The following is a 23927-nucleotide window of genomic DNA, read 5'->3' as shown; positions in this document are numbered from 1 at the left end:
AGAGCATTATTATTATTCTTATTGTTGCTGTTGTTGTTATTATTATTATTATTATTATTAGCAGGCAAGTTATATTCAACAAATCGGTTATAATCATTTTTTCTTATACTACTGTATTTTCAGCTACATACAGTTTAAACCAGGAGTGCCCAGTCCTGTTCCTGGAGATCTACCTTCCTGCAGAGTTCAGCTCCAATCCTGATCAAACACACCTGTCTGTAAAGTGCTCTTGAAGATCTTAATTAGCTGATTCTTGTTTGTTTGATTAAGGCTGGAGCTTAACTTTGCAGGAAGGTAGATCTCCAGGAACAGGATTAGTTTAAACCAAGGGTTTTAAAATTGTTCCTAGAGTCTCTCAAGGTAATCCAAGGTGACCAAGTAAAAAGGAAAACATTCCCAAAATGTACAATTCTGTCGACTGGGGAGGGTCCAAGGAAAAAAAATAAAAAAATTGCTCGAGGTGGTTTTTAACTTGTGTGATTAAGAGTAAACGCTAATAATGTGAGATGGAAATGTAATTGTCAGGGATCGGTCACCATCACAACAGTCACCACCCAGCACAATCACCCGATCATAGTCACCTGACTTCTAATTGCACGCACCTGCTGACACCAATCAACACCACTATAAACACACACACTGCCATTCCCCACATTGTCTGATCTACCGTTCACTATATGGACAGTGCTGGACTCTCTATACGATCACGACTTACCTCTATGCTTACCCGTTGGATCCCTTGCCGATTCTTCCTCGAAGCCTTTGATCCTCGATCTGAACCTACAATCAGAAGACACAACTTCAACCACAGCTAAGCCATCTGAACTTCACACTAACTTGCTCAGTCACCTGCTTTTGGTCACTCCCGATCCTGAATCCCCGAAATACCTTCAATAAACCTGTTTGTTCTCACTCACCAGTTGTGTGTACCATGCTTTGTGACAGTAATTGCCGTATAAATTCCTCTATGCACATCAAAAAAGTAATGTACCTTTTGCGCGACAGGGCAGCATAACCTGACTAACCAGCGGACCAAACTTATTGCACAGCATCTTAAATGTAGTCATTCTTAAATGCCCAAGCAAAGCATAGTCTTACAGAAATACTTTGAGAGCAGCGCAGAGTACACTAAAAGTAACAGTGATATGAATATCGAGTACTCCTGCTCCAAGAGCAGCGCATAGTACAGTAAAAATAGCAGTAATATGAATGAGTACTTCTGCCCTGAGAGCAGCCTATTGTTCAGGGAAAATAACAGTGATATGAATATTGAGTACTCCTGCCTGAGAGCAGTGCTAATGCTAATGCAAACGCTAACTGACTGATGAAATGTCACAGAGATTTGAACGAGTTCTGTTGTCGCTCATTGGTTTCACAGACAGTGCAGTAGTATTGGAAAAGCATGTTTTACTCAAGTTACCTCATTAGCTGCTTTGGAGCGATCGACTGATGAAGCAGTCTAATGAAAATGCATACAACGTTTTCAACTCCGCCCTGACTGCAAGCGGCTGTTCTCGTTGACCGCCGTCTGTAGCCATGCTTCAAGTCGAATGCACCTAATAACATTCCAATCAACCACTCATTGCTCATTTTACAGGATTCTGTTAAATAGTTCACTCAAAAAATGTTAATTGTCATGTAGTCCCAAACCTGTGGGACTTTTCATCTGTGGAGCACAAAAGTTGCATTGTACCTCTAGACAACTCCTCACTGAGTCTTCTAAATTAATATAGTCAAGTCAAGTTGAGCTTTATTGTCATTCCGCTACATGCGGGGGCATACAGTGGAACGAAATGTCGTGCCTCACAGGACCACGGTGCTACATAAATACAGGCATACAACAATGGAGTAAGACAATATAAACCTATACACAACTATCCTACTGATAGATTTTGACTATAAATATACTATCTATAAAAAGTACCTATACAAACTATACAAACTATACGATTGCTTCAGATAAATACTGTACATGTGCAAGGAGAAACATTGAGTTCAAGCAGCTGGCTGGGGAACAGTGCAGGATGATTTGTAGTGCATGAGCATGTAAACATACATATATTACTGAGTTCTTTTTGTGGGATTTGTGTACACACAGCAGTGTGTGTGAAAAGTGACTAGTGCGCATAGAGGAGGAGAGTGTGCTACTACAGGTGGTTTGTACAGGCCCACTCACCTGTGTGTAGCACACTTGAATTGCACGTTACATGTTACAGGAGGTAGGGGTTTGTATGGGGGTTCAGAGAGGCGGGGTGATTTGAGTTCAGGGCTCTCACAGCCTGGGGGAAAAAGCTGTTGAGCAGTCTGGCAGAGCGGGCTCTGATGCTCCGGTACCATCTTCCTGATGGTAGGAGCTGGAAGAGACTGTGGGAGGGATGTGTTGAGTCCTTCACGATGCTATTGGCTTTGCTGGAGCATCGTGTGAGGAAAATGTCCAGGATGGAGGGGAGAGGGGCACCGATGATCCTTGCAGCTGTGTTCACTGTCCGCTGGAGGGTCTTGCGGTCTGCTGCAGTACAGTTCCCGTACCAGACAGTGATGCAGCTGGTCAGCACACTCTCAATGGTGCCCTGTAGAAAGTGGTGAGGATGGGTGGAGGGAGACTTGCTCTTTTCAGCCGGCGGAGAAAGTGTAGGCGCTGTTGTGCCTTCTTGGAGAGTGGCATGGTGTTGGTGGACCAGGTGAGATCCTCTGTGATGTGCACCCCCAGGAATTTAGTGCTGCTGACTCTCGCCACAGTCGAGCTGTCGATGGTCAGTGGGGGTGATCACGAGTTTCTCCTGAAGTCCATCACAACCTCCTTTGTCTTACTCACATTGAGGGACAGGTTGTTAGTGCCACACCATTCAGCCAGCTGTGCCACTTCCTCTCTGTAGTGCGTTTCATTGTTGTTGCTGATGAGACCTACCACTGTTGTGTCATCAGCGAACTTGATGATGTGGTTGGAGCTGGACTTGGCAGTGCAGTCGTGGGTCAGCAGCGTGAAGAGCAGCGGGCTGAGCACACAGCCTTGTGGGGCACCTGTGTTCAGTGTGGTAGTGCTCGAGGTGTTGTGGCCGACACGGACTGACTGAGGTCTTCCGGTTAGAAAGTCCAGGATCCAATTGCCGAGGGAATTGTTAAGGCCCAGCAGGTTGAGTTTATTTATGAGCTGTTGTGGTATTATTGTGTTGAATGCCGAGCTGAAGTCAATGAACAGCATTCTAACGTAGAAGTCTTTATTTTCTAGGTGGGTAAGAGCCAGGTGGAGAGTGGAGGAAATTGCATCGTCCGTAGAGCGGTTTGGACGGTATGCAAACTGGAGCGGGTCGAGTGTGTTGGGGAGGCTGGTTTTGATGTTGTGCATGACTAACCTCTCAAAGCACTTCATTATGATTGCAGTCAGTGCTATGGGACGGTAGTCATTTAGACAGGACACAGGTGATTTCTTTGGTACCGGTATGATTGTTGTGGATTTGAGACATGTGGGGATGACTGCCTGGCTCAGCGAGGTGTTGAAGATATCTGTTAGGACATCTGTCAGCTGTGCAGCACAGTCTTTCAGTACACGGCCAGGTATGTTGTCGGGACCCGCAGCCTTGCGCTTGGGTTGATCCTAGATAGGGTCTTCCTTACATTGGCTGGAGACAGATAGAGCGCCTGGTCGTTGGGAGGTGTGGGCAGTTTTTGTGCAGGTGTGTCATTCTGCATTTCAAACCGTGAGTAAAAGTGGTTGAGTGCATCTGGGAGGGATGTGTCGTCATCACAGGCCTGTGGCGGGGGCTTGTAGTCTGTGATGGTCTGAATAGCTTGCCACAGGCTCCGTGTGTCACTGCTGTCTGTGAAGTGATTGTTGATTTTTTTGAGCATATGACCGTTTTCCATTTTTGATGCTGCGGGACAGATTGGCTCTTGCTGTTTTGAGGGCTGCTTTATCTCCTGATCTGAATGCTTCATCTCTGGACTTTAGCAGCCCACAAACCTCTGCTGTCATCCATGGCTTCTGGTTGGCGCGTGTGGTGATGGTCTTGGTGACTGTCACATCATCAGTGCACTTTTGGATGTAAGCAGTCACTGTTTCAGTGTACTCCTGCAGGTCTGTGTGGTTGTTGTAGGTGGCCGCCTCTTTAAACATGTTCCAGTCTGTGTCCTGGAAGCAGTCCTGCAGTGCTGAGGTGACATTGTCTGGCCATACCTTGATCTGTTTGTGAACCGGTTTGGCCAGTTTCAGAAGTGGTCTATATGCTGGGATTAGCATAACAGAGATGTGGTCCGAGTACCCGAGGTGGGGGCGGGGTTCGGCTTTGTATGCGCTCTTAACTGTTGTGTAAACAAAGTCCAGTGTGTTATTTCCCCTTGTTGCAAAGTTCACATGTTGGTAGAACATGTTGGTAGAACTTTGGCAAAACTGTCTTTAAGTTTGCGTGGTATAATGGCTTAGTGTGAGGAACAGCCCAAACTGAAACCATAATTCACTGTAAATCTCTCATCACACTGACAACATCAGACCTGGCCAATGGATATTGACTCTTAGCAATTTGGTCAGTGAACAATAATTTGCATAATGCTATCATGTTAGTGTGCTACCAGTGTTTTCTACTGTGTTTTTACTGAACTTATCTTTCAGTGATCACATTTATATATCTAATGTAATTCATACAACACCACAATTAAAAATCTCTTCACTCTGATCTGATTTGACGTACAGCACTGGCCTATCTAAATGAAGGCAAAAACAGCACAAATATCAATATATGTTTACATCTGCACTTTGGTAAAAGGAGCCCTGATTAGTGTGTGGGAGGCTGGTAAAGGTGGGCCCAGAAGCTCTGCATATTGCTATTGAAGACTCTTACATATTTTGCATCATTCAAAGATGATAATATCCAAAAATAATCTTAGCTTGATGGAATCCTCCAGACTGAGGTCAAAGCAGAGTAATGCATTGGTTGTGCAAGATAAAAGTCACTAAAGTGACGCATCCCTTATGAAACAGCCCCGTGCAAGAGCATCAAAGACTGTAGATTCAGAAACATGTCATACTTGTGTAAATCATGTAGCAATGGTGTGATTTAATGCACCTAGTGAGTTGCCTACATTTGAAGGCATCTTAGGTGTGATCCTGACACAAAAACTGCTCCAAAAGGTGATAACAATGCCTTAGGACAAACCTTTATTTGTTCAAAGCAGCATTGCATGTATTCTTTGCAGAGAAGGCAAACCCAGAATGCATCATGACTAGATGATGAACAGGTATTATTATTAATGTGATTAATACAATACCACAAATTACTGAAATTTAATTAAATGAAAATTTTGCACAAATTACCACATGTATTTTTTTGGCTTAGACTATCACGGCAATAACATCAAACGCTAGATTGAGTCGAGTATGCAGTAATCTTTACACAAACATAATTCACGCTGCCTTGAAAAGGAGCTGCTTATGCAAGGCGGTTCACCAGGCTCTGGAACAGTATTATGGTCTTCAACCACTACAGAACGGGAGGAAACACAAGGCCCAACAGTGATCTGGATCCTGACGGCACACAGATCTGAATCCAAACCATGATAAAGCATCTCAGCTGCTTTGAGGGTGGCATGTCTTTCATCTGAAACTCCCACTAAACTATTAGCTGGTGAAAAATGTGTCGGCTTGAGGGGCTCGTCTCTCCTCAGTCTCTTAGCGTGTGATTTATCGCTGTTTAATTATGACTGTGTGTCGGAGCTCCAGGCAGAGGCTAATGTTTTTTCTGTGGTAATGGTGAAATCCTTCCTGGATTGTGCTCAATAAATCAAAACTCAGCGTGTTGCTTTGAAATCAAGGCAGAACACAGCAAGAACTGTGTGAATTAAAAATACATCAACAACTAACAAGCACCAATCAGTGTCCAGAAACACTTCAATACCAGAATAATATCCACAGTGGGACTCTTTCTTTCTTTCTTTCTTGTAAGAGTTGAGACAACTCTTCACCACTTCATTGGACATATGCGTCATCATTAAGCAGTCCCTGGTGAAAAAAAAGTGCACTTCCATAATGTACTTAAAGTGCTCTATTTTCACACACTAATTTTATACTTAATATACTAAAAGTGATTCTTTAGTACTTCTTAAGATAATCTTAAGAACATCTAAGTGTACTCAACTGTGCTATTTTGGGACACCATGAATATGAACTAAAATGCACTTTTAACATACTCTCTTTGTATTCAAAATGTATTTAGTCAGCACTACACTTGAGTGTACTAGTGTATGAAAGATGGTTCAAGTGTACTACAAGTGTTGACTAAATACATTTTAAGAGAGTATGTTAAAAGTGCATTTTAGTTCATATTCATGGTGTCCCAAAATAGCAGACTTAGATGATCTTACATTTATCTTAAGAAGTACTAAGGAATCATTTTTAGTATATTAAGTACAAAACTAGTGCGCGGAAATATAGCACTTTAATTATATTATGGAAATGCACTTTTTTTTTCACCTGGGGTTACAAATCCATTATGGGAACATTGTTTTGAAATGTTTCTAACACATTTAAATATCCAGTTTTCTTGGCGTGAATTTTAACATTATTTAAATGATACAAAAATACTTCTTCCATTTTACAATTTTTACCCAAAATATAATGTTATTTGAATGTTTATTTTTAATATTTTAAGAACGTTAAAATGTGTAACTTTCTGTCTGTCACGAGTTGACTCTAGGGAAATGCGGAGATATGGAACAAGTTTCTTTATTGACGAACTACCAACAGACAGACAAACCGACATGACAATGTAAGATAGCACACTGAAGTGAGGGAACACAGGACTTAAGTACACTGGGAAACGAGATAATTAATGACACAGGTCTGGGGACGAATTAACTAAAGAACACTAAACTAGGACACGGACAGGAACTCCAAATAAGGACACGAGAGGAGGGGAAACACAAGACGAAGAAACAGTCTGACACTGTCGTGATTAGAACTTTATTTTAAAGGTTACAAAAACATTTTTTTACAGCCTTCCACCCAAAATATGTTTTTGAATGTTTATTTACTGTTTGAATGTTTGCTTACAACAGTTTTGTTGTTGTTATTATTACATTATTTAACGATTACAAAAAAAACATTTCTCAGAGCGTTCATTAAGTACAAATAACACCATAAGGACTGAGAATGCTGAATCCCATATGTTTTCTTATTAAAGTAATAAGAACAAGACATAAACATTACTTTAAGAACGTTTTGTCCTAACATTCATAAACCGTAGTGAAAGTTGTTTTAGCCTGCTACACTGAACATCATGCAGACACGATTCAGACCCCCTATTAAACAGAATGAAAGGATTTTGACTGTCCTCACCTGATGACCCTTTCCTCGTTCTCGTCTCCAGGGGTCCTGCCCTCATATATCCCATACCAGAGACTTTAATGTCCCCATTCGTTTTGCCTTGAGGTAATCGATGGCACTCAGGGCCACAGCTAATGTGATTTATGAGCCTATTTTTGCTGTTATGCTCCATGTACAAATTGTCTTTGGTGATGTAAATTTGCCATCTTCCTGCGTTCTTGCTGACTCCAGGGCCAATTCACAAAACGGATGTAATTTATTTATGTTTTTTCTTTCCTCTGGGCTCCAGACACCTGCAAATCACATAATGCCAGAGACTAAAAGACAGTTCACTTTGTCTTCATTGGTTTGTGTTTCCCTCATGCATGCTGTCATTAACAGCCACACATCACTCATTTCACTGGCTGGGCTGAATGATACAGCTATTAGTCTTGACATGAATAAACATGCAACACAAAACCTCCACTTTTCTTGTTAATCTACAGCAAATATGACAGCTGTAAACAATCTAATCTAGGTACGGACAGAAACATTTATTATCACAGTTAAAGCAACACTAAAAACAGCAGCTTCTCTGTGGGAGCTTGTGCTGTTTTTAATAGTTTCACTTGTGCTTAATTAACTTGCATTATTGCATTAGATCAGAGTATACATCTTGAAGATCAAGTGAGCATGAACTAATAAATAAATTAGGCTTAACTAATACACAAAGGAATCCAAAAGGTTTTTATTATTGCTCTCGTGTACTCTAGCAACAGTAGATGGTAATTAGCATTTGTGTCATTAGAGAAATGAAACGTACAAACAGAATAGAGTTATAAACAGATGCCAGAAGCATCATGTTCACAGTGTTCTGCAGGAGTCTGTCTGCCTCTCCTCTGTAATTAACCTTTCAACCTTTATATTATCTTAAATATAGACTGAGAGAGTCATAAAGCTGTATAGCTAGCTAAACCAAACAGGATTTCTGCACCACTGACATAGCAGTTGTATATGTCAACACACTTATAAAAGTACTAACCTGAAGAGGTTTAGGATACCTACAGCCATAAATAAAAAGTATTTTGTTAATCCTTTCAAGCAACGGAAAAAGCGGCACCAACCTTGAACATTCAATGAAAACATAAAAAAACATTTCATAACTATTACAAAAATGACAAAAGGGCAAAACATTCAAGTTAAATTTAGAAACAAAAACATTTGCGGCTAGCACACAATGCAATATTCTCCATTGTAGATCATCTGAATGTTTTGGAAGAGGACTTTTTTTTTTTTTTTTTTTTTAAAGCCCCCAAGAAGGAAAAATGTAATCTGTAACTGCAAGTTTTTCTCTCCATTTTGTATCACTTCTTTCATGAACCTAACCTGAAGATGAAAACATTGTTTATTAGCATGCATACTCATAAGAGAGCAAAGCTGTGTTAGTCTACACACGGGTGGTAACAAACACCACCATGACCAGCAGATGCAAGTTAATAATTAAATAATAAAAATAAATACAATTTGCTGACAATAACTAGCGTTGTCAATTGGGTTACTTGAATGCTGTAAAAATTGGGCTACTTAAACCACAGAAAAAAGCGATTGGGTTAGTTTTGAATCACAATTGGGTTGTTGTTGTTTTTTATTTCGCAGACCTGGCAAAACTGACAGTAACAAATTTTTCTTTTGACAAAACTCCTGAACCCTCTACTTTTTCCATTTCTAGATTCTTCTACTCGCCATTATTGTGAGTATCAGTGCTCTTAAATGATAAACTGCTGGTATTTTTCCTCATTTGTATGTGGTTTTAGATAAAAATGTTGGCTAAATGAATAAATAGACATCGATGCAAGATCAAGAGTGTGAAAGAGAAAGCCTTGAGGTGTTTTGAGCATTTCCCACCTGAGTAAAGTCCAGTATGTCTTCCTCAGTCTGCGGCTTAGAAATGTAAAGATCCAAGGTTTGCCCTGTTATATAAGCAAAGCCCTAGTGGAGCGGATGTCTTATCTACTTAGGGTGCACCAGTGGGACAAAGCAAGTGCTTGTCTAAAGCGTACTGAAACCTAGGGAGTTCTGAAGGCAGCGATCCTTAGCGCTCCTGGTTCTTCAGCAAGCCTTTAATGACCTGCGATGAAACAGTGCCTGTCTGAAGCCCGAAGGGAAGCCACTGCTCTCTGAGCTAAACCTTTAACCTCCACTGCACACAGAAATAACTCTCTCTCTCACCTCAAACAGACTGACATCAACCGAGGACAGACCTTATACCCCTGAGTCCTGATGTGCCAGGCTTCTGACTGAACACTCTCGTCTATATTATTGCTTATTCTGATCAGGAAACCCTCGCTTAGAAAGAGCCACTTAAAGTGTCCTATCACTTTTTTGTTTTTGTTGTTTACATGCTTTATAATCCAGGTGATATGTGCAAAATTTGAGGTGATATGTTAACTTTTTCATAAAAGCATGAAACTTGGTACAATTGTACAGGTTGGGGCCCTGAACATTGTCATAAATGGAGCCATCGCAAAAACACCTCATGGTTGCCATGGCGACCATTTTACTTTCCGCCATATACAAATTATATATTTTATGTTATATCTCCTAAACCAAACATGCTAACACAGAAAAGGTGATGTCTATCCCTATGTTTTGATGGTCAAGGATTACAATGATACCAAATACAAAAACATAAACTTATCAGGTAAAGAGTTGATGGTGAAATCAGCAATGTGAGAAGGAAATCACAGTATCTGAGCATCACAGTATCACAGCATCTACAATAGTCCATATTATGGCTATTGATTTTTTTCTCTTAGTATCTTGGGCTTGACTGAAACCTGGATTTGACAAATTTACAATGACAGATTCTTCACGGAAAGGGAATGTACCACACACCGGAAGTGACGCAGTGAAAGGTGTTGTTGGTGAGCGCGGTAAATTCGTGTTGTGGTTGTGGAGTAAATGCTGTATATAAAGTTTATGGTGACCGAACATGGACTGCGGCCGAGGGATGTTTTACAAATGACCTGCTTCTATCATCTGATTGTGGTTGTATCTCTTTATTAGTTCTACTGGATCTTAGCGCTGCGTTCGACACTATCGACCACAACATTCTTTTGAATAGACTACAAAACTTTGTTGGCATTAGTGGAAGTGCCTTAGCATGGTTCAAATCGTACTTATCTGACCGCCATCAGTTCGTAGCAGTGAATGAAGAGGTATCATATCGATCACAAGTGCAGTATGGAGTACCTCAAGGCTCAGTACTAGGGCCGTTACTTTTCACGCTCTATATGTTACCCTTGGGAGATATTATCAGGAGACATGGTGTTAGCTTTCACTGTTATGCTGATGATACTCAGCTCTATATTTCTTCGGCCCGGTGAAACACACCAAATTGAGAAACTAACGGAATGCATAGTCGATATAAAAACTGGATGACGAGTAATTTTTACTGCTAAATTCTGAAAAACAGAGGTGTTAATTATCGGACCTAAAACCCCACATGTAACCTAGAACATTATCTAACACTTGACGGCTGCTCTGTCAATTCTTCTTCATCAGTCAGGAACCTAGGTGTGCTGTTCGATAGCAATCTGTCATTTGAAAGCCATGTTTCTAGCATCTGTAAAACTGCATTTTTCATCTCAAAAGCATATCTAAATTGCGACCAATGCTCTCAACGTCAAATGCAGAAATGTTAATTCATGCGTTTATGACCTCAAGGTTAGACTATTGTAATGCTTTATTGGGTGGTTGTTCTGCGCTTGATCAACAAACTACAGTTGGTCCAAAATGCAGCAGCTAGAGTCCTTACTAGAACCAGGAAATATGACCATATTAGCCGGTTCTGTCAACACTGCACTGGCTCCCTATCAAGCATCGGATAGATTTTAAAATCTTGTTAATTACTTATAAAGCCCTGAATGGTTTAGCTCCTCAGTACTTGAGCGAGCTCTTATCGCATTATAGTCCTCCACGTCCGCTGCGTTCTCAAAACTCTGGCCGTTTGATAATACCTAGAATATCAAAATCGACTGCGGGCGGCAGATCCTTTTCCTATTTAGCACCCAAACTCTGGAACAGTCTACCTAACACTGTTCGGGAGGCAGACACACTCTGTCAGTTTAAATCTAGATTAAAGACCCATCTCTTTAGCCTGGCTTACACATAACACATTAATACGCTTCTATTATTCAAATCCGTTAAAGGATTGTTAGGCTGCATTAATTAGATCAACCGAACCGAACACTCCCCATAACACACGATGTACTCGTTACATCGTAAGTTGAATGGCATCTGCGCTAATGTTTGTCTGTTTCTTTCCTAGTCTGTTTCTCGGTCCGTGTCCGATCAGATGGTGGGTCGGCGCCGGGAGGTGACGTCTGCGGCCCTGATCGTCGGCGGAGACCAGGATGCCCGGATGACCCCCAGAGATATATCCCCAGATATATCAACCAAAAATAACAAAATAACTAAAATATAATAAAATACCTAACTACATAATACTACTATTGTTAGAAATTGCAACAAAATTAAAATAGAAATAGAAACTTTTGAACTGCGGGTTTCGTCTGGTCAGAGGAGAACTGGCCCCCCGACTGAGCCTGGTTTCTCCCAAGGTTTTTCTCCATTCTGTCACAGAGGAGTTTTGGTTCCTTGCGCTGTCGCCTCTGGCTTGCTCAGTTGGGGACACTTAATTTCTAGCGATTATCGCCGATTTGATTGCACAGATACTATTTAAACTAAACTGAGCTAGACAATGACATCTCTGAATTCAATAATGAAATGTCTTTAACTGAAAATTGAGTGTTTAATCTTATCATTATACATTACTGACACTCTATCCTCCAATTTGATACTGTTAAGTGCTTTGACACAATCTGTATTGTAAAAGCGCTATATAAATAAAGGTGACTTGACTTGACTTGACTTGCCCGTTTTGTGGCAAACACATGAGCAGCTTAAGGCGGTTTTGCTGTACGTGTGGTCGGTGTTTGGAGTTTCTAAAGGACGCGAACCAGACGGAAACACAGGGGACGTCTCGACAGCCGGACAGTGTTAAGCTGCTCATGTGTTTGCCACAAAACGGTAGTGATGTGACGTTCGACACCGAGGCTTCGAAGCCTGTATCAAAAAAACGAAGCATCTGGCAGTGAAGCACTGTACCGGAGCTTGATTCATTTTGCCAAAACCACGTGATCTGTGACGTCCGAAGCTTCGTTTTCGCACACAACCACGTGACTGCTTTGTATTCTGTTTCAAATAACGCGAACCACTTGCGCAGTTTGAAGTGTCACTCACTTCTTTGATAAGAATGAATCAATATACGAATAAATATATGCATGTGTAGTTTTGTGCATGTTCATTTTGTATTAATTCCCGCTTCACAATCACTTCAGCTGACCATTCTGATAATCTTCTTTTATTTTGATCATTTATGCATATCATATATTCTTGCCTATTTTTTCCACAGATTTATTCACTCATTTATTCATATATTGTGTAAAACAATGACTGACATGTAAAAGATTAATTTATATAGCGTTAATACTTTCTTTGTTTTATTTTCATAGCACAAACTGATTTATTATCTGAAACAATCCAAAAATGGCTGGGTCGTCTGGGACGCAAAGGCAGCTATTTCCACCTTTTGACCACAAGATGTCGTTAGTGTGTATCGTTTTGAAAAGCTTCGAGTAATGAACCTTTTTACGATACAGTTGAGGGGAAGCCTTGGTGCTTCGCAAAGCTTCATTTTTACATCACTACAAAACGGGCAAAACATCCCTCGGCCGCAGTCCATGTTTGGTCACCATAAACTTTATATACGGCATTTACTCCACAACCACAACACGAATTTACCGCGCTCACCAACAACAACACTTTTCACTGCGTCACTTCCGGTGTGTGGTACATTCCCTTTCCGTGAAGAATCTGTCATTGTAAATTTGTTTCGGGACTGGTAGAAGTGTTTTGCGTCTTGTTAATTTGTTTTCTAAAATGTACATTTGTTTCGTCCTTGGTAAAAGTGTTTTCCCCATGTAATTGTGTTTTATGATATGTAAAAATGTTTTCCAAAATGTAAATTTGTCTCGAGCTTCGTAAAAGTGTTTCACACTTTGTAATGTTGTTTTGCACTTCCCGGCCACCGTAAAAAACTGTTAAACTCCATATTGTAATGATTAATCGCCTTCCTGGTCAACTGGGCATCTTTATAGAGGAGCTGGATGGGCTGCTATCCTCATTCTCTGTGGATGGCAGTCCACTTGTAGTCTTTGGTGACTTCGAAATGCATCTTGAGAAGCCTTACACTGCAGACTTCCACTTCCACTCCTAGCTTCATTCGATCTCAAATGGCTTACCACCACAAGCACTAACAAATCAGGGAACCAGCTTGACTTAATTTACACATGAAATTGTATCACAGACAACATTTGGTAAAACCTCTAGACATTTCTTTATTACATTTAACCTACATATTACTCTCTGTGTGCCACCAATTCCTCTACCAGTTACTTTTAGGCAAAACCTACGCTCCCTTTCACCCTTCCGTCTTTCCTCTGTAGTGTCATCCTCTCTTCCCTCACCCACCCATTTCTCATCTCTGGATGTAAATAGAGCAACTGACACTTCATGATCCACTTTAACTTCTTGTCAAGATAATACAGTGGGGCAAAAAAGTATTTAGTCAGCCACCAACTGTGCAAGTTCTCCCACTTAAAAAGATGAGAGAGGCCTGTAATTTTCATCATAGGTATACCTCAACTATGAGAGAAAAAATGAGGAAAACAAATCCAGAAAATCACATTGTAGGATTTTTAAAGAATTAATTGGTACATTCCTCGGTAAAATAAGTATTTGGTCACCTACAAACAAGCAAGATTTCTGGCTCTCACAGGCCTGTAACTTCTTCTTTAAGAGGCTCCTCTGTCCTCCACTCGTTACCTGTATGAATGGCATCTGTTTAAAACTCGTTATCAGTATAAGAAGACACCAAACAGTCCAACTCCAAACTCCACCATGGCCAAGACCAAAGAGCTGTCAAAGGACACCAGAAACAAAATTGTATACCTGCACCAGGCTGGGAAGACTGAATCTGCAATAGGTAAGCAGCTTGGTGTGAAGAAATCAACTGTGGGAGCAATTATTAGAAAATGGAAGACATACAAGACCACTGATAATCTCCCTCGATCTGGGGCTCCACGCAAGATCTCACCCCGTGGGGTCAAAATGATCACAAGAACTGTGAGCAAAAATCCCAGAACCACACAGGGGGACCTAGTGAATGACCTGCAGAGAGCTGGGACCAAAATAACAAAGGCCTCAAATCCTGCAGTGCCAGACGTGTCCCCCTGCTTAAGCCAGTACATGTCCGGCCCGTCTGAAGTTTGCTAGAGAGCATTTGGATGATCCAGAAGAGGATTGGGAGAATGTCATATGGTCAGATGAAACCAAAATAGAACTTTTTGGTAAAAACTCAAGTTGTCGTGTTTGGAGGAGAAAGAATGCTGAGTTGCATCCAAAGAACACCATACCTACTGTGAAGCACGGGGGTGGAAACATCATGCTTTGGGGCTGTTTTTCTGCAAAGGGACCAGGACGACTGATCCGTGTAAACGAAAGAATGAATGGGGCCATGTATCGTGAAATGTTGAGTGAAAACCTCCTTCCATCAGCAAGGGCATTGAAGATGAAACGTAGCTGGGTCTGTCAGCATGACAATGATCCCAAACACACTGCCCGGGCAACGAAGGAGTGGCTTCGTAAGAAGCATTTCAAGGTCCTGGAGTGGCCGAGCCAGTCTCCAGATCTCAACCCGCTGTTGCCCAGCGACAGCCCCAAAACATTACTGCTCTAGAGGAGATCTGCATGGAGGAATGGGCCAAAATACCAGCAACAGTGTGTGAAAACCTTGTGAAGACTTACAGAAAACGTTTGACCTCTGTCATTGCCAACAAAGGGTATATAACAAAGTATTGAGATGAAATTTTGTTATTGACCAAATACTTATTTTCCACCATAATTTGCAAATAAATTCTTTAAAAATCCTACAATGTGATTTTCTGGATTTTTTTTTTCTCATTTTGTCTCTCATAGTTGAGGTATACCTATGATGAAAATTACAGGCCTCTCTCATCTTTTTAAGTGGGAGAACTTGCACAACTGGTGGCTGACTAAATACTTTTTTGCCCCACTGTATCTGTCTAGACAGCCAAGTGCATACTACCTAACTAAAAAAAGTTCTAACCTAAAAAGTTGCACCATGTATCATTCTCTTTACTGTTTTTTTGATGAGCCGTCTTTTGGGTGACTCACCAATGTACTAGATTTCTCTAATACAAAAATTAAGTAGGCTTCACCAAAGTTTTTGTGGGGAGAAGAATTTATTGAAGATGGTAGTGTAGCAGTTCTTCAATAGCAAATGTTAGCATGTCTTCCTTCAAACAATCTTAACCCTTGTATGAATCCTAGCTTCTCCCAAAGTTCTGTCTGTGGGATAGAATTTTATACCTGAAGACAAAAGGGCTAGAAGAAACAGATACTGTTAGGACCTTCCTGCTTCCTGCTGGAAATCCTGCAATCTACAAGACGTTCCTGAGGAATGCTGTTCCTTTGTTATTCTAATGGACCCTCCTCTTCACCATATACACTACATCACTGGGACCCATTATACAAGCACATGGTTTCTCCTACCATTGCTATGCTGATGACACACCGCTCTATCATTCATTTCAACCAGATGATCCAACGATAGCTGCACGGATCTCAGGCTGCCTGGCAAACATCTCGGCATGGATGAAAGAACATCACCTGCAGCTCAACCTGGCAAAGACTGAGCTTCTTGTTTCTTCTTGATACTTCCGTACAGAACAGCCACAGGCTCAGCACCCTCCTACTTCCACTCACCCTCAACACATCGTCTGAGAGCGAGCTGAATGAAAGCTCAGGCTAGCTAGGCTCTTTTTAAAGCACATCTTGGAAATATATGAGTGCTATGAAAGACATGCAAATCAGCTGATGAATTATGAATACAGCAGCATTATGTGGGTGGAACGAGTGACTAGAGTAACTAAAACATCTCATTCTTTGACAGAATCACACTAGCAGCTTCTGTCACTATAAAAGCAAACATCACACCCACCTGCATCTTCATTTCAGTTTGGGTAACCGATGACATACAATAAAAATATTACGATTCTGTAGAGTGTAAAGATGAACATGGCAAAAGTTTACAATGTTGTTCGTCCTGTGAAGCATGTATGTTTTTTTTTTTTGATCCTCAGTTTCTGTTAATCCTATTCAATCATCCATAAGGGAAATAAAGAGATTTTAAATATTTTCTTTTTAGTCAAGATGACTGGATGCTTTGGTCTACAAAATGTGTTTTTTTTTTTTGTTGTTGTTTGTTTTGGAAAGCACAAATTCACAGAAAAAACCTGACACTGGCATGAGTAAACACTTCTTCACACTCACTTAAATCATGCAGTCAACCATTATTGCAGAACGGGATAAACATAAAGCGTGATTATTGTATGGTGACTGAACTGGGTTTAATCCATCAGAACTGCTGAGGTTTTCACTCTTGTGGACATGTGGATAACCAGACTGACTGCACTGATTTCACTAAATGCTGTACAATCTAATGCAATGAAACACACACACACACAAAGCATCAGTGCACGACAGTGAATAGATCATTCACTTTGCTTCAGAACTATAAAAGAACACACAGTATCACGACCCTTCCTCTCACGGTTCCTCTCATGCTCTCTGCCATCATTCCCTGACACTCTATTCCTCTCAGCATCGGTTCCTTCATCCCCTGCTGTCCCTCTGGTCTGATTCAATGTCTTTCTCACAATCAGTAGGAGAGATCCATCATAAGCAGCATCTCTTTCTCTCTCCGTGAGATGTAATGTTGTCTACAGGGCAGGAGCAGGTTCCTCTGAGCCTAACAATACAGAACGACATGACAGACCCTCGGTGCAGTTACTGATACAACACTAAGCAGGTGCAAACTCACTATAGATATACAACAAAGACACATCATGACTATAGAAACCAGCAGACACAGGAATACATGGCTGTCATTGGAAGAGAGGTTGAGATCATAACAAAACTGAGACAGAGCTCCACTATCTGACAGAATGCACAAAATATACAGATTATTGAGAAATGTTGTCCAGAAAAACTGGACTAAATCTTATATCCATCCAAGATTCGTGTGAAGACGTTCATGAAAATCTCATAATACAGTCTATTCAGAAACACAGAGAGATTCATCTACTCTACTGTGAAACACAGCATAGACAACAAAAGCACAATATAAATCAACTCACCGTAATTACAATCAAAGATAACTAAAATCCATCAGACTTAGCATCTGGATCTGATGGGATGTTGAATGAAATTATAAAACAAAGCAGCACTAAATTCCAATCGACCGTAATTAAATGTGTGGATGTCAGTCACATCTCTGATTCATCAGGAATCAAGCACTGATAACAGCTATCGTCTTTGAAAACGGAGAGCCAGTAATTACAGAGAGATATTTCTGTGAAAGTTATTCTGTAGCGTAATAAACTCCTAGACTTCATCATGGCACTCAGACTATTAGTCAGATTAGATTTGTACTGAATAACATGCTGTTGAATTTACAAGCAAAATGTTTGCATGTTTTATGAACTTCACTGGATTCAATCTGTCACCAAGGATTATTTTACAAACATTTTGAAAATAGATTAAGAAGTAAAACCTACAACCTCATTAAATCAATGTACACTGAAAGTAAATGTAAGCAATATCTTTCCCAAAAGCGTGGAGTGAGACAAACGGACGTTATTCAACATCTAAACCAATAAACCTGCATTCAGTCTGGAATGATCTGCAGCCGCTGGCGTCACTTAAATCAAACGTCTGCTCTATATCCACAAATAATGCATGCAAGGGAGAGGCAGGCAAACATTCACAAATTATAAAAATACATAAATGAGCAGTCATAGCATAATCCCACCCCCCCACCCCACATCGCGAGCCCTGAGCAAAAGAACCAGCCCCTCACATCATTCTCCTCCCGCTTACATCTTTATTAGTGCTTTGTTGTTATTTGTGTGTATACATGTATGTATTTATATTTAAGGTTTTTGGCAATAAACCTCCTTATTTATCAAATAATGCTTATTTGAATCTGAATCAGAGGGAGAGAGAGAGAGAGAGAGAGAGAGAGAGAGCCAGAGTTGAAGGAGCCACATTGTGTCAGTGTCTGAGGAGAGCAGGAGGGGGAGATGCAAGCACACACACACACACACCTCATTAACACACATATGGAAAGAGAGAGAGAGACTGGATTCCAGCATTATTCCTGACATTCCTGATGCGGCGTGGCTCAGAGCTGAGACCAGAGCAGCGATGCACAGCTGACAGCAGCTTCTCACTCAGATCTGAGGTGGACACATAGAATCCGACGGCATCTGCATTCACAGGACAAAGCAGCAAACACACATGAACCACTGGAGCGATCACCAGCACCCCCGATGGGTAAGCCGACTTTCATCTAGAATAACATGCCTGCTCTTGCTGTAAGTTTTTAGTCTGAAGCACAAAAAAGTGAGTTTAGCTTTAGTCTGATTTTTTCCTCCTTTGCTGAAATCAAAATCCCCCTCTGAGACGTCGACAGCAGCCTTCTCTGCACACTCCAAACTTAAGTGGATTACATCCGAGGCATTAGGGATTTGGGGGCTGTGATGTGAAGAGACATGCCTGACCGCAGGACACAGCACAACCAGGGGAGATCTGCGTGTGTTTGCTGTCACTTTACATGTGGATTACTGTCCTAATTTGGTCTCACCGAGGACACGCGTGAGGACGGTCCACAGCTCATCATTACGATGAACTTCAGACAGAGGAGAAGGTAGGTGCCCGGTCAGTTTCTAAATTTTCTTTGAAATGTCATTTTTAGTGAGTGCATTTAATTCACCTGTAGATGTACAGTGGTGACCAAAATTATTAAAAGCTAGTATTTTCACCAGCTAAAAAATGGTTTTAAGATCTCATCATCATCCAGTCTGTCCGGAATGACATGAAGAAACAGAACAAACTGAGACCTACCTACAAAGCTCCCTGAGAAACTCTGCTCAAGTGCACCGAGGACACCTTTTTTTTTTTTTTTTTACATTTTATTTTGGATGTTATGTATGGAAAATAAAAAAATGTTGATAACGAAAATCTGCTTTAAACGCAAAGGATGCTCATACCAAATGATGATTTAATTTAGTTAATAGAAGTTAACTGACCATTTTTTAGCTTGTGAAAATACTAGTTTTTTACACTCTAAAAAATGCTGGGTTAAATACAACCCAGTGCTGGGTAAAATATGGACAAACCCAGCAATTCGGTTGTTTTGACCCAGCGGTTGGGTTAAATGTTTAACACAACCTTCTGGGTAGTAACCCAACCACTGGGTCAAAACAACCTAATTGCGGGGTTGGGACAATATCACAATAAAGAGTTAGCATATATGAATCAACTACTCTGATGAGAGTTAGTTGACATGTAGGTGAAAAGTTACTTATTGTCAACAGAATGCTCAAAAGGGACCATCAAAATAAAGTGCTAACCACATTTAAAAAATAATAATAATATATATATATATATATATATATATATAAATATAAAAAAACTTTCAAGGATTTACGATGCTGATGACTGTTAAATGCATCATCACAGTCTTGTGAAAAAGATCCATTGTATCTAAACATATTGACTTTGATGGTTTGCGCATATTGGGACTTGCATCTTGGTGATTGAGGTGATTTGTTTGTGTCCAGCTAGTGAATCCTGGAGCTCCATGGGAGCAGCACTGAGGAGCAGAAGACTCTGAGTCCTCTCGGTTCAGGGAAGTGGTCAGCAGGATGGTGCCACCGCCTCCCACCAACAAGCCACACGTTTGCTTGTCCACCATCATCATCATGAGCAGCATGGCGCTGATGGACGCCTACCTGGTGGAGCAGAACCATGGCCCACGGAAGATCGGCATCTGCATCATGGTGACGGTGGGAGACCTCTGCTTCCTCATCGTGCTGCGATACGTGGCGGTGTGGGTCGGGGCCGAAGTGAGGACGGCAAAACGAGGCTACGCCATGATACTCTGGTTCCTTTACATCTTCGTCTTGGAGATTAAGGTGTATTTTGTTTACCAGAACTACAAGGCTGATCGTAAGAGCCTGGACGCATTGGCTCGGAAAGCTCTGACACTCCTGCTCTCTGTCAGTATTCCCATGCTGTTCGTGATCCTGGTTGCTATCGACCACATGGAGTACGTGAAGGCTTTCAAGAAGAAGGAGGAGATCAGAAACCGTTTGTTCTGGGTGGTGGTGGATCTGCTGGACATTCTGGACATCCAGGCCAACCTGTGGGAGCCGCAGAAGAAAGGGCTTCCGCTCTGGGCCGAGGGACTGATGTTTTTCTACTGTTATATTCTTCTTTTAGTGCTGCCCTGCGTGTCTCTGAGTGAGATCAGCATGCAGGGCATCAACATCAGTCCTCACAAGATGATGCTCTACCCCATTCTGAGTTTGGTGACTATTAACATTGTCACTCTCTTTATCCGTGGAGGGAATATGCTCCTCTATAAGGACAACAGAGTTTCTGGGATACTCATGGCCAAGAACATCCTCGCCATCGTTCTGAAGACGTGCAGCTTTGTGCAGTACAGGAGACAGTTGCAGAGCGCCCCGCCCGGGTTTGGAGTGGAATTACAAAAGAACTCTGTGGCGTCGGGTCGATCCGGTCAGACTCCTCCACAGGGGACGCTGCAGGAGCAAACGCCGCTGCCCGAGGTCACCAGGTGTGAACATACGTGACCCGGAATCTGAAGACTACCTGCACATGGAAACACACATCTCTGATGAAACCATGTGAATGTAAGCTACATATTGCTAGCTTCATTATTTTCATCCGAGAGAACTACAAGTGGAGCGTAATGGAATGAAGGTAGTAGAGCCCCGATCGATATGGGTTTTTTGGGGGCCGATACCAACATTTCATATGCGTTATACAGTATGCTCTGTAAAAAAAATTCTTTTCGGCGCCATATTCACTGATACGATATATAGTATCTCACAGAAGTGAGTACACCCCTCACATTTTTGTAAATATTTTATTATAATATTTCATGTGACAGCACTGAAGAAATGACACTTTTCTACAATGTAAAGTAGTGAGTGTACAGCTTGTATAACAGTGTAAATTTGCTGTCCCCTCAAAATAACTCAACACACAGCCATTAATGTCTAAACAAAGATACACTTGTCTTTGTACTCCTCACCTGGTTGCCGCCACATGCTTGACACCATCTGAACCAAATAAGTTCTGAATTCATCTTGTGGCCAGCGGTTTAGACATTAATGGCTGTGTGTTGAGTTATTTTGAGGGGACGGCAAATTTACACTGTTATACAAGCTGTACACTCACTTTACATTGTAGCAAAGTGTCATTTCTTCAGTGCTGTCACATGAAAAGATATAATAAAATATTTACAAAAATGTGACGGGTGTACTCACTTCTGTGAGATAGTGTATCTGTGACAGGCTCATATCGGCAAAACAATATATCGGTCGGGCTCTAGAAGGTAGTCAGTAATTGCATAATGCTAAACTTCCTTCCTAACATATAGATTTACTTTGCATACTATGCCAGCTTTCTAAGTATGTCATTCGACAAACTCCAATTTTCAAAATGGTCATGCTCACCTGGGGTCCAGGTTTGGCTGGTTACTTTGGTCCAGTTTGGTCCTGCTAGTAGATGTGCAATACACCATCTGTTAGCACGCAGAGATTCTAAAACACTGCGTGCAGAAAATTACGATAGATGTTTCCCCAGTGACTGATGATTTCTGGAGGCTCTTGACTTGGTATTTGTCTCGTCTGCTGACGTCACAGCTCAGGATAGTGACTAGTGAAGAGTTGAGAATGCTTCGAGACACAGGTCTAGTGAAAATGATTCAGCATACTGCAGTTATTTTTTAAAAATGATTGTGTCATACTGGTGCACTGCTTTAAAAACCATACAGGACACAGTAAACTCTATAACTCGTAAAATAGTTATGTTTTCTCAAGAGATCAGGGCTGCGTTTTCCCAAAAGCATTGTAAGCTTAAGTTGATTGTAGCTCCATTGGTTTCCAATGGGTCTACAATGAACTTAAGCTTACAATGCTTTTGGGAAACGCAGCCCAGGTTGGTATATCTAGCATGGAGTATGATAGTAAACCATTTCAAACACAGTTTGATCAGAAATGGTGGTGTAAAAGCATAACAGACACTGTTATTTTGAGAAGATCAAAGAGCCTGCCTCATAAATGGAAAGTTTCATCATTAATCAAGTACATTATGAGATTTATAGAGATCATAACATTTGGATCAAAAGAAAAAAAAAAAAAACTATTGTGATTCATTTGTGTATTTATTTTCTAATCATGCAATATGATAAAACATAAATAAAACAATATGAAAAAAGAACAAAAAAAAAACACTAAAGCAGCAAACGTCCTTTTAGTAGAAAAAGGGGGAAAGATTTTTTATTTTTTTTTTTTATGTGATGCTTTGACAAAGAGTTGTGTACACCGTTGTGTGTTTGTTACAGCATGTTTTACTCAGGTCAGCCACACAAATGTACTGATTAGTCTAAAGATAGAGTATGTTTCATGTCCTAATTACAATTCTGATGAGGGTTTTTAATTAAACAGCATTACAAAGGGAAAATGGCCAGTGATTCTCCTCTCTTCATTTTATTCTACAATTAGCTGCTATTTAATTGCAAATGTAGCTCCTTTTTGCCAACACCATTTATCTGAAAATGCCATTTTAACACCTTGCCCAGTCTACTTAGTTTTCAATGAATGAAGTGAAAAGAAGACAAAACTATTGTAGTATGCTACTGTTGCAGATGATGTTTAATTTTATCATGTTCAATGTTAGTTATGAATTAACAGAATGAATGTACTGCTCTGTTAATAACTTCCAACAGATGAAGAAAACAAACTGCCCTAACAAGCCTGTTACTGCCCATGCATTTGCGTACCTGACATGTAATGAAAGAAGCTGCCAGAGATTCACTTTAACAGAATCCTGGGAAACTGAAGCATCTCAGAACACTGTGTTAAAGATGCAATGTCCTGGAAGAGAGAAAAACGTTACCGCAGAGCCACTTTAAAGTCTACATGAAACAGCATTCATGCCTCTTTTACCTTCATGATCTGACGTATTTAGTGATTTTATCCATAAGGAACTGAAATGTGGAACGTTTTACATAATTTAGTAAATTTAGATTTCATGTTAATGTGGCGGGCACGAGGGAGAAGGGGGGTCAGAAATACGTGTTATGGACTATGCCAAGTATGGCAGTCTCTATTCAAAGGGGCTGAAGTATCTTATCACCTAATAGCCCTCACACACACACTTCGTGACTTAATTAATCAGGCCACCACAAGGGGGCCGCTACACAAACACCGACTATGCCACCCCGTTTTAGTGTCCGGGGGAACACACCTTTCTCAAAGCAAGGCTCACAGGTTCGATACGGTTGAGTCAGGTATCAGGCCGAGTGGAGGTCACAATTAATGAAAGCTTTATT

General features: G+C 40.9%; 1 protein-coding gene across 1 annotated transcript; it reads left to right on the top strand.

Moving 5' to 3' along the window:
* The first annotated feature begins 20101 nt into the window (after positions 1-20101).
* LOC131552539 (transmembrane protein 121) lies at positions 20102-21380 on the top strand. The gene has a single exon (XM_058796375.1). The coding sequence runs from the start codon at positions 20209-20211 to the stop codon at positions 21157-21159; it is 951 nt and encodes a 316-aa protein (XP_058652358.1). The 5' UTR covers positions 20102-20208; the 3' UTR covers positions 21160-21380.
* Positions 21381-23927: the final 2547 nt, after the last annotated feature.

This window comes from Onychostoma macrolepis, chromosome 13 (genome assembly GCF_012432095.1).
Source record: "Onychostoma macrolepis isolate SWU-2019 chromosome 13, ASM1243209v1, whole genome shotgun sequence".
Taxonomy (NCBI): Eukaryota; Metazoa; Chordata; class Actinopteri; order Cypriniformes; family Cyprinidae; genus Onychostoma; species Onychostoma macrolepis.
The sequence above is the reverse complement of the archived record's forward strand: the minus strand, read 5'-3'. Positions and strand labels throughout refer to the sequence as shown.

Bases quoted from the DNA above. Each gene is read 5' to 3' on its own strand.
- LOC131552539 (XM_058796375.1), top strand. From the start codon at position 20,209: ATGGTGCCACCGCCTCCCACCAACAAGCCACACGTTTGCTTGTCCACC.